At 42.3% G+C, this 11,702-nt stretch overlaps 1 protein-coding gene across 6 annotated transcripts; it reads left to right on the forward strand.

The window, feature by feature from the left end:
- The first annotated feature begins 1,724 nt into the window (after positions 1–1,724).
- Positions 1,725–6,853, forward strand: capga (capping protein (actin filament), gelsolin-like a). Of its 6 annotated transcripts, none has more exons than XM_026998421.3 (9): positions 1,725–1,938; positions 3,664–3,889; positions 4,082–4,236; positions 4,873–5,034; positions 5,363–5,512; positions 5,628–5,714; positions 5,802–5,934; positions 6,112–6,203; positions 6,519–6,853. In XM_026998421.3, the coding sequence occupies exons 2-9, from the start codon at positions 3,697–3,699 to the stop codon at positions 6,582–6,584; spliced, it is 1,038 nt and encodes a 345-aa protein (XP_026854222.2). In that variant the 5' UTR covers positions 1,725–1,938; positions 3,664–3,696; the 3' UTR covers positions 6,585–6,853. The 6 variants fall into 6 exon arrangements, with proteins under 6 accessions (XP_026854222.2, XP_026854223.2, XP_026854224.2 ...); XM_026998422.3 differs by having other exon boundaries at positions 3,693–3,889; XM_026998423.3 differs by having other exon boundaries at positions 3,696–3,889.
- The last annotated feature ends 4,849 nt before the right edge of the window (positions 6,854–11,702 follow it).

The following is an 11,702-nucleotide window of genomic DNA, read 5'->3' on the forward strand; positions in this document are numbered from 1 at the left end:
AACTTTATTAGTACCTTATTAACCACCCTTGAAGGGCACACACGCTGGGATTTTTTAACTATTTTTCCATAGTTGCTTATTTAAATACATTAATGATTAAATCAGTTTCTGGGGCCTATACCACCATTTCCAAAATTTTAAATTCATAAAACTAGCTACATCCTTTCTTGCTTGAATATGACTCAATACTAAAGTTAGCCAACAGAAAAGGTTGGTGTAGGAGGGATAATGGTCTGTGGCTGTTCAAAGTTCAAAGTTTGGGCTAGTTCAAGTGAAGGGTAATGTTAATACTACAGCATACAAAGACATTTTTCACAATTATATGCTTCCAGCTATGTGGCAGCAGTTTGTGGAAGGCAATTTCCTGTTCCAGCATGACTGTGCCCCTGTGCACAAAGTGAGGCATGGTTTGATGAGTTTGGTGTGGAGGAACTCCAGTGGCCTGCACAGCAACCTGACCTCAATCCCACCAAACACCTTTGGGATGAAATGGAATGTTGATTTGTGAGCCATGTCCTGGTACCTGCTTTTTTCCTGAATTGGCACAAATTCCCACAGATACACTCCAAAATCCTGTGGAAAACCTTACCAAAATTCCTCATTTATTGACTATGGTTATAGAATGGGATGTCCAACAGTCTCAAATAGGTGTAATTGTCCTGTGTTCGGATACTTTTGGTAGTATATAGAACGTTTTATGCTACATGTTGGCTGCTTAATGCATTTTACTTGTAAAGAATGCAGTGATGGAGCCCTGTTGTTCTACCAGTCTAGTCAGCCTCATGTGGTCATGCTTTCTTTGGTGCTCACCGTTTCTCTGTACTGATGCAGGAGTCCTTTTCTCCTCCCACTACTGCTAACACCAATGTAACATCCATCAGGCAAGGAAGACCCAGGAAGCAGCAATGACTGCATCATCATAGATTTATTAACGGACATGTACATGCTCACATACATGCTCACACGTGCATGCGCGCGTGCACACACACACACACACACACACACACACACACACACACACACACACACACACACTTGAACAGCAGCACTGAAGAGTGGGCACAGCCCCCAGTATTGACCTGTCAGCCTCAATTAGGGATGCAGATCAGTTTTCCCACAGGAACGTCATGTGCACACGCATCCACATGCTGTCACATTCTGGATAAAAATCTTAATGTGCATCAGTTCTTAATCATAGATTTACCCAACCTGTGTTAATATTATTTCATACACAAGAAAATTAATACATTTGAATGTACAATAAAAGACTTCGAGAATCACCTGGATTTATTTGCTAACACATTTGTTTATGATTAAACTGAATAATAAATTCAACCCAAATCCCCAAATAATGGCCAAATAATGACCTGTCATGTATGAAATAGAGAATACAAACCACACACTTGTTTACCTTAAATTTTAAGACAATGATTTCGTTATAGTCAGTCAGATTAATTAGCACTGCCCTCTTGTGGTGGTAGTATTACTACATAGATTATGTAAAAGAGGTCAATCACAGTCTGACCGAGTTCAACTACTCATTACATAGACACCACACAAATTTGTGATTTGTGTGTGTGTGTGTGTGTGTGTGTGTGTGTGTATTTCTGGGTCTGGGTGCATGTGTGTGTGCGTGTATGTGTATGTGTGTGTGTGTGTGCATGCGCATGTGTGTGTGCGCCCACGTGTGTGGGTCTATTTCTTGGTCTGTGTGCATCTGTGTATGCGTGCATGCATGTCGGTGTGTGTGTGTGTGTGTGTGTGTGTGTGTGTGTGTATCTGACAACTTGGAGGTTAGTTCATGCCCATAGTCATCCATTTGTCTGATTGTTAGTTGGTTTATGCTGCGAGCAGTGTGTGGAGACTCTGGGGTGAGGACAGCAGCAGGAAGCAGTGAAGGAGCAGTGACCTTAGCAGACATCAGGCAGGAAGGTGAAGGTACTGCACATTAACTGGGTCAATATTACTTTAGTATAATTGTGAAGTTCAGCACTTCAGAATGCTACAGGCATGTGACGGTTGTGATTTGTATTCTGTGTATGTTATGTATGTTAATATTGTTCAGTGTTCCACTGCCAATATTTGGATTAATAATGCATTATTCTTATTTAAAGTATATTTGTGATATGCTGTGTGTGTGTGTGTGTGTGTGTGTGTGTGTGTGTGTGTGTGTGTGTGTGTGTGTGTGTGTGTGTGAGTGAGTATCTGTTTGATAGTGTATACAAAATATCTGAACAATGGTATTGAAAAATGTACTGCAGTTAGCATTGTCATATCTATTAGCACTATGCTCACTGGGAGATATTTGCTGTAGTCATCTGTCACTAAAATGCCTCAGATGTGCTCTTCTTCAGGACTTTGTGTGTAACTCCTTGTTAACCGAAATAGTCATGCGAGCTATCAGAACATCCTGTTTTTCTATATTTTCACACCCTGATGCACATTGATCATGAACATGCTTCTAATTGTGCCAGAGCTTGCTAGAGCAGTTCACTAAAGCCCTGCAGTAACTCTGCTGTCAGGTTTGGAGTCAGCAAAGCTCAAATGTATATGCTAATCTATTATTATAGAATTATAATATTCTATTTATTTTACTGTTCCACCCTGTTCCATGGATCTTTTTTCTGGTAACTAATGTGTTTTTACAAATGCACACTTACACTTACAAACAAGTGGGATGTTTGTCATTGTGAAAAAAAAGTCATATATGTTATCTGAAGCAGGGTGCCTGCTTCAGTTTCTCATTATGGTACTCTCTGTTGCTCTGTTGAGTAACATGAAAGATCATGAAATTGAGTCTGTGTGTGTGTATGTTTGGGCGCGTGTGTGTGTGCATGTTTGTGCGGCTGTGGCTGCGTGTACGTGTGCCTTTGTGGGTGTGTGTGAGTGTGTGTGTGTGTGTGTGTGTGTGTGTGTGTGTGTGTGTGAGTGGGGCATGTCCCATGCTGGCAGTGGGGGTCCTGTATGATTGAGCATCAGCTGGCTTGCTGAATTATTTGTGCTGTGCTATTGGGGCTCGGTTTCCAGCTGTATTGTGTGGGCCCCTGCATTCTCACCTCTGAGCTGCTCACTTTGTCTCCATCTAATGGAGCGCTCACAGCTCGAGCCTGCTCATACTGATGACCACAGCCCTGACTCACCCTGTTTGTGTCGGACACGCTTGAGTCTCCTGCTCTTTCTGTCTGCCACCCCCTCTCACTATCTCTTTCACCATCTGTGTGTGTGTGTGTGTCTCTCTCTCTCTTGCGCTCTCTCTCTCTCTCTCTCTCTTGCGATCTCTCTCTCTCTCTCTTGCGCTCTCTCTCTCTCTCTCTTGCGCTCTCTCTCTCTCTCGCGCTCTCTCTCTCTTGCGATCTCTCTCTCTCTCTCTCTTGCGCTCTCTCTCTCTCTTGCGCTCTCTCTCTCTCTCTCTCTCTCTTGTCCTTCCTCCCTTCATCCCCATCTCTCATGTCTCGCTCCTTTTCTTTCTTTTCGCTTCATCTCTCCTTTTCTTCCTCATCCCTCCCCGCCTTTCATTCTATCTCTCTCTTTCGTTCCCTCTCTCTCTCTCTCTCTCTCTCTCTCTCTCTCTCATTTTCCTCGCTCCATTCCCTCTTTTCTCACCCACCCCTTCTTCTCTGCCAGCTCCCGTAACACAACCCTACCTGTTGTCTGGATGTCCAGGTGCAGATATCCTCCCTCTCTTCCCCCAGCAGGATGCTTCCTTTTTGTGCAGTGGCAGGCCAGTTTGGCCCTGAGGTGCGGGAGCCGGGGCTGTGGGGCTGGAGGGTGGAGAAGATGAAGGCAGTGCAGCTAGAACAGGGCCAGCTGGGAGTCTTCTACACGGGGGACGCATACCTCATCCTCAGTAACCGCGGCAGCAGCGGGGCAGAGCTGCACATGTGGATGGGTGAGAGATGGTGTGTCTGTGTGTGTTTCCGTGTGCTCACATTGGAACAGGAATTTTAAAATGTTATGTTAAAATATATGACATGAAAATAAGATGTGAAGATACCAAGCTACTTTCCATTTGAAGACTTGGGTGCTATTATTTACTAATAGCGAGGAGCATATGATTTGTTATCTCACGTTTGGTGTGTAGGTGAGAAGTCGTCACGGGACGAGCAGTGCGCATGTGCCATGCTGGCCACGCAGCTGGACCGTTTCCTGGAGGGAGAGCCAGTCCAGCACAGACAGGTCCAGGGCTACGAGTCCCCTGAGTTCATGAACCTGTTCCCTGGAGGAGTCAGCTATAAGGTAAGAGAGGCACGAGACATAGAGGGAGACTCAAGGAGACAGACAGAGAGAAACAGAGAGAGACAGATAAAACACAGTAACAGAGAATGAACCAGAAAGAAAAACAGAATATCAGACAAACAGGAACAGAAAGGCATGCATTAAAACGGTAAGAGAAAGAATCGAAGAGAAAAGTGAAAGAGAGAGGGACAGGAAAAGAAAAACAGTGAGAAAAAAGACAAAAAATAAAGATGTGCTGAAATGCCTAAAATGGCATAGAGTGTGTGTGTGTATCTGTGTCTGTGTGTGTGAGTGTGTGTGTGAGTGTGTGTGTGTGTGTGTGTGTGTGTGTGTGTGTGTGTGTGTGTGTGTGTGTGTGTGTGTGTGTGTGTGTGTGTGTGTGTGTGTGTGTGTGTAAGGCCATAACAGCATGCCAGGAAGGAGTTTACTGGAATAGTAGGGTGTGAAGAACATCCTGTCAGCTCAGCAAACTGTCGGACATGTCTGACTGATGCCTCTCCCACAAACATTTCAGTTATCAAGACTGCTGCACACATTTATGCATCTATGGTACAGCATCTAGCTGTTGACTTTACTCTGCTGTGTGTGTGTGTCTGTGTGCATGCATGCACGTGTGTACATGTTGTGTGTGTGCAGGAAGGAGGTATAGAGTCTGGCTTTAGGAAGTCCCGGTCCAACTCCGGCCCAGTGCGCCGCCTATACCAGATTAAAGGCAAAAAAAATGTGCGAGTGCGAGAGGTGGAGCTAAGTTGGAGCAGCTTCAGCCGGGGAGACTGCTACATCCTGGACCTGGGGGAGGTGTGGAAAGGGTGGGGGAGGGGCTGTGTGCGAGAGTGTGTGTGGGAGAGGAGTGGCAGAGATTGTGTGTGAGGGTGTATGTAGGAGACTGTGCGTTGAAGAGGTGCAGTGGGAAGAAGTGTTTGGGAAAATGTGTGTGCAAGAGTGTGTATAAGGGAGTATGTGTGGGAGAGGAGCAGCCGGGAGAATGTGTGTGGAAGAGTTTGTGAGGGAGAGGGTCAGTGTGTGGGGGACATGGGGAGTGTGTGTCTTGGAGTGTGTTTGTACTTTTTACCTGTATGTGTGGATGCATGTGAAAAATGATATATACATATACGTGTGTGTTCAGACTATCATCTCGTGGAGTGGCTCCAAAGCAAACATGTTTGAGAGGCAGAAGGTGCATGAGATTGCTGCTCTGATCCGTGACACAGAGAGGAACGGCAAAGCTGCCATCAGTGATGTCACCGAGGGGGAGGAAACACTGGAAATGATACAGGTCACACACATAAACAAACACACACAAACACAAACACATGAAGATGGTTCATCGCTCCAACATAATCAGCCTCCTCCGCTCATCAGAAGGGTAACACACCATTCATGACTGACAGGTACTTGGGCCAATGTCAGCCCTAAAAGACAGTTCCATAGAGGAAGACAACAAGGCAGACATGTCTAACTCTGCCACCCTCTACAAGGTGGGATGTCTCGTTTTTACCTTTCCATGGTCATTAAACACACGCACACAAAGGAACAAATATACACACTTCCTCTCTCTGTATCAGGTGTCGAATGCAACCGGCTACATGACGTTAACACAGCTATGTGATAAGGCTCCATTTGACCAACAGATGTTGGAACGAGATGACTGCTTCATCCTAGATAATGGCTCTAATGGCAAAATCTTCATCTGGAAAGGTGTGTGTTGTTGTTGTTTTTTTGTATGTGTGTGTGTGTGTGTGTGTGTGTGTGTGTGTGTGTGTTGTAGTGAAGCACAAGCCTTAGTTAGAGAGTAAAACTGTGAGTATATCTGAGAGAGAGGGCATGAACAATAGAAACTGCAATCATTCATTGGTTGTGGCTGCTGATTGACAGGAAATGGAGCCAATGCAGAGGAGAAGAGGGTAGCCCTAAAGGTGGCAGATGAGTTTATTCAAGAGATGAACTACTCTAGAATGAAAACTCAGGTATGGTAATGGTACTCATTTAATAAACACACAGCAACTGCAGAAGACATGAGATCAGTTCAGTTCTTGGAAAAACCTTAAATGATTTCTGCTTTGCTGAGCCCTGCAGGCATAAACATCAACTGTCATCTCTGCAGTGTGTACTCAGAGTGTGGCTCAGACCACATTAATCCATATATGTGTGTGTGTGTGTGTGTGTGTGTGTGTGTGTGTGTGAGAGAGAGAGAGAGAGAGAGAGAGAGAGAGAGAGAGAGAGAGAGAGAGTGCGTGGAGTATGTTTATTTGTGTGTAAATTGAGCTTCTCTTTTGTTGTAGGTTGAGATTCTTCCTCAAGGCCGTGAATCCATACTCTTCAAGCAGTTTTTCAAGAGCTGGAGTTAATTGCTCACACAAATCAAACACAGACACACACAGCCTTCTGCTTCTCTCATCTTGACTGCTTTCTGTGGTCTGCACCACCTGTGGTCTGAGCAGTCAGCTACATTATACTAAAGGAGAATTGAAATAATTCCAGATTTGAATTGTTTTCATAAAATGCTTTTACTTGTGCTTTATGCTTGTACTTAAAGTTTTGATAAGATGCAGTTGTGCAGCAGCAGTACAAATCAGTCAATAAATAAATGGCAATTGAACAAATGTGGCTGTATATTATCTTGTCATTGTTACTAGGCCAATGCAAGCTCTAGTTTGATTGGCGTCAGGCTTTATTGGCTTTGAGCTCAGAGTCAGGGCCAGTGTCCAGGGTTGGTGTAGCACCATGACCATTGTCCAGAGTTGGCATAACACCAATGGCCACTGTCCAGGGTTGGGGTAGCACCATGGCCAGTGTCCAGGGTTGGGGTAGCACCATGGCCAGTGTCCAGGGTTGGGGTAGCACCATGGCCAGTGTCCAGGGTTGGGGTAGCACCATGGCCAGTGTTCAGGGTTGGGGTAGCACCATGGCCAGTGTCCAGGGTTGGGGTAGCACCATGGCCAGTGGTGCTGAGTCTCACATAGGTTTAGCATATTTGTCTTATTTTGTCTTGTAATGTATGTTGCATACATTATAATATGCACTTTTAAAGGGCTTACTTGCATGGTTCTTGAAAGACAAATCAGCATCAGTGCTTAAACCAGTGTCCTTACTTGCAGATTTTAATCGCACAGAAAAAAGGTCCAGCACAAAACTGCCAGCCTTATTCCAGCCTTTAGAAGTCTTCCAATTTGTATAAGCTCTCTCATATTTCATTTTGCAAAACTGATAAGTATAACTGTGTATCATCATTATAAAAATGAAAGCTAACATGTTGGCAAATTACATAGAAAAGGAAACTAATAAGGGACCTTGAAACAGTGTATTGTACTTTAACCTTAGAAAAATTCCCATTTACAATAACATTGCTATTGGTCTGTCAAGAAAGACCAAAAGACATTGACCATGTTTTCAGTTTTGTCAGTTAAAACGTCATGGTCAATAATCTCAAATGCTCCGCTGAGATCCAGTAGTGCCATAAGAAAAACGTATGCACAATCAGAAGCCAGCAGCAGTTTGGTGACTCTGTGCTGCAGTGTTTCTAGAAGCCAAATTCTAATATTTAATTCTTATTACTATTCAAAAAAGGGCAAAGCCACTGCAAACTCCTAACTAGCAAAAGTGCGTTGAAGTGTGTTGTGCTTGGAGAAACTGGCTTGCCTTGACAACAACTAGTTTGATAGATTTAGGAATATGGCCCAGACTGAGTGACGAATTAACCATAATTTATGATTTAAAAGGAATGAAAAGGCTGTAATGTGGTTACGTGTTACACGCTGTGGCTTCCTGTTCTCAGAGTTCAGGCCATCATTTTTCACTAAGACAACATACAACACCCTTTCCACTTATGTTTAGTGGCAACAATCATGTCAGTGTGAAAACTCTCAAGTGGGAGAAACAAATTTGGACTGTTTTTGAGTTCTGTTTCACAGACAGCTGACAATATCTTGTCATTTACATATCACACATATATTATTAGACAGGTATTATCTGTTTACCATTATCTGTTTGTTAATTTAGGTTATTGGTTTAAGCTGCTCCATGATAGATGTGGTGTGATGATGATTATAAGTTGTAATTTATGACAACAGTATATGGCCCCATTTGAATGGGTTAAAAAATAAGTCTCATGTTCCCTACTTCAGTGTGTGAGTCTCATGTCCATGAACCATTGCATAAGAGTTTCATGTGCAGGAGTGATGTTGTGAATTCATTATGATGGCAGTTTATAAAAATGATTCTGCTTATCTGTTTGTTTGTCAAATTGTTGCACAATGATCCCTTTAAATTATAATACTAACACTCATATACAGCTACTACTACTACTACTACTACTATATAATAATAATATTATTACTATATGATATAATTATTACTATATATATATATATATATATATATATATATATATATATATATATATATATATATATATATATATATATATATATACTATATAATAATAATAATAATAATAATAGTTAATTATTATTATTCATTTATATAGCATCTTTTATAGGTGGGTAAATGGCAGGTACGGGATTTACCAGCACTTATATTAAAGAAAGAAAGGAAATGTACAAATTTTGCAAATGGCTAAAAAGAAGAGCCTAAAATACACTATTAAATAAACTGAACTGTAAAATTTAAAAACTATACGTGAAGTAAAATAAATATGAATAGCTTCGCAATTAATAACAGAATTGAGAGTTAAATTATATAATGAAATGACATAAGAGGTTAGTAAAAGGACACGTGTTCTTCAATTATGCTGAAGTAGGAGGGGCCTTTCAAGGCTCGTGTAACTCACCAGACACTTGAATGGACAAATTTGGATCATCATTTTTTGGAAGTTCACACTCACTTCCATTCAATCATCAAACAATAGCTCTATTTTGCACCGTGGACATTTAAAGCTTTATTTCCCTACAGCTCATTTAGGGGACAGATCAGCTAGCTTTCCGTGACTTATCAGGAACACTCACTTGAGCTCCAGGGTGATGCACAGGTGTGACAGTATACCCATTCAACACTTAAGACATTTTTGTATCAGTGAGTTGGGTAACATTCTCATGAGTTAGATGCTCCTCACTGTCAGATGTTATTGGCACTGGTACATGTCTGAACATCTGCTTGGGACTGCATGGGACTACCTCTGGCTCCTCTGGCTGCGACTGGAGCCAATTTCACGATGGTTTCGGTTTCTTCATGCAACCGATGGCTTTATGCCCAGTTTCACCACACACACACACACACACACACACACACACACAAACACACACACACACACAGCACAATGACAACAATTCATTAGCTTCTTTTTTCAAGACAAAGGAAGACAAAGGGGGCATTATATAAACCAAATGGCATCACTTGGTACTCACAGTGTCAGTTAGCGTTGATGAAAGCACTTTTCCACTCATCCCCATCCTTAATGCGAATGAGATTGTAAGCGCTTCTAAATTCAAGAATAGTAAAGATCTTAGCCCCATGTAGTTGCTCTAAAGCCACAGACACTAGCTGCAAAGGACAGGCATACTTCTTTGTGATTTGGTATAAGCTTTGATAATCAGTACATTGTCAGTGTCCATCTATCTGTCTTCTCAACAAAAAAGAAACCTGTTGCTGCAGGCAATGAAGACAAACTGATAAACCTAATTTTATTAAAGCTAAATCTAAGGCCTCCGAAATGTACTCCTCCACGGTCTCTGCTTGAGTTAAGGGATCAAGTCTGGATCTACTGGGAATAGCGTGATCTATCTAGGGTGAACAGCACAATAGTACGGTCGGAGGGGAAGGGTGTTCTGTAGCGTTGGCTTTACTAACAACCACCTTGAGTGGCAACATCACTCCTGGGGGATTTTGGCTCTTTGAATTTTGTGTTGGGACTTTGAATGTTGACCTAACAGAGACAGAGCGGAAGCATAAGCAGCTCTCTGTCAGACCTAAGATGTTTGTAATAAAGAGTGTTGGTGGCCATCTTCCCAGGCTCTGTAATGTGAGAGATGATACCATCACTCTCAGGATCCCCATCCAACACAGAGCCATAACAGAGTATTCCATGAGCTGGGAATGAATGAAATAGGCCTTAGCTTCAGAGTCAGTTGGAGCTGGAACCACAGAGACAGACTTGTGGCAGTGAAACATAACAGGTTAAAAAAATTAAAATACTCTGTGACCAACCCCTTTCTCAGAACATGCCCCACGTTAGCCAGAAGTTGGTTTCTGAGGTCTATGTGAGCAAGCTCAAACAAGGCGCCGGACCACCAGGAGAGTGCGGTGGAAAAGTAAGGTCCTTCAAATTAACAGTCAAAGCTATTGTTGCTGCTCACCTTGTTGCTGAGTAAGGACAGACTGAGTGAGGCTCATGTAGCTGCTGGTATTGTCCCAGAACCTGACCCTGATTATTCAACACACTGGTGTGCGCCTGCGTGTCTGTACGATGGCAAAGTGCTCTGTAACAAAACAGAATCCGGCCAGATACTCATGGGCAAAAGCAGACACACAGGCTTTAATGAGAGAAGGTCAGTTCCAAAACATTATTCAAAAACAGGCAGAGGTCAAAACCAAGGTAGCGAGTCAGCCTTTTTTTAGCATTATTTTTTATTAAAAAGCACTGAACTTTATCCATGTTCCATAGATGAAAAAAAAAATGCTGGTTTCCTCAGTGTTTAGTTTAAAGCTAAGATCGCCATCCATGATGGCACCAGGTTTCCTCACTTCAGTTTTAATCTGTAAATTTATTATCATATATGTTAACTACTCTCTTCAGTTTCTGTTACCAATAATTAAGATCTCTATTTAATCACTCATTCTACTTGTGTGTGTTTATATTACAGATCTGGATGTATATTTATGAATCGATTTCCTGCAATGACAACAGACAGAGAAGCCAGATGAGGCTTTTAGATACCTCCTTCAAAAAGGTAAAGGGTCCAATGGGCTCTTAGTGGTTTTTTAGTTTCTGGAAACTTTCATGCTGTAGCCATACTGAATCTGGCACAGATTTATTCTGCCCTCGTGTCTGCTGGTCCTAAATAAGTTGCAGCCTCAGCCCAAATTGGGAGGAAATCCAGGATGATATATTACGTTCTGGACTAGGACCTAAACCAGTGAGTCCAGAATGATATATTAGGTACAGGAGTAGGACCCAAACCAGTGAGTCCAAAATTATATATTAGGTACAGGAGTAGGACCCAAACCAGTGAGTCCAGAATTATATATTAGGTAGAGGAGTAGGACCCAAAACAATGACATGAGTTTTGAAGGCTTTTCTAGATAGAGGCTTTTTTGTTGCTTTTGCTCAGTACAACAATCCACAGAGTGGGATGAAAGTGATTCAGTGGATTCAAAATATTTATTTACTTGTTTGCTTAAAAACAAACAAAAAACAATAGCTCACCATAAGTCACCAGTCTGCAGTACAATGGTTACTGTCACAGTACACCTGTGGGGTACAATGACCAATTTCTGCACAGAAAATGTTT

The sequence above is a fragment of the Electrophorus electricus genome, chromosome 8 (genome assembly GCF_041902795.1).
Source record: "Electrophorus electricus isolate QZ-2024a chromosome 8, ASM4190279v1, whole genome shotgun sequence".
Classification (NCBI taxonomy): Eukaryota; Metazoa; Chordata; class Actinopteri; order Gymnotiformes; family Gymnotidae; genus Electrophorus; species Electrophorus electricus.

Bases quoted from the DNA above. Each gene is read 5' to 3' on its own strand.
- capga (XM_026998421.3), top strand. From the start codon at position 3,697: ATGCTTCCTTTTTGTGCAGTGGCAGGCCAGTTTGGCCCTGAGGTGCGG. The intron at 5,513-5,627 runs GTCACACACATA...CATGACTGACAG, and splicing joins AAACACTGGAAATGATACAG to GTACTTGGGCCAATGTCAGC. The intron at 6,204-6,518 runs GTATGGTAATGG...CTTTTGTTGTAG, and splicing joins ACTCTAGAATGAAAACTCAG to GTTGAGATTCTTCCTCAAGG.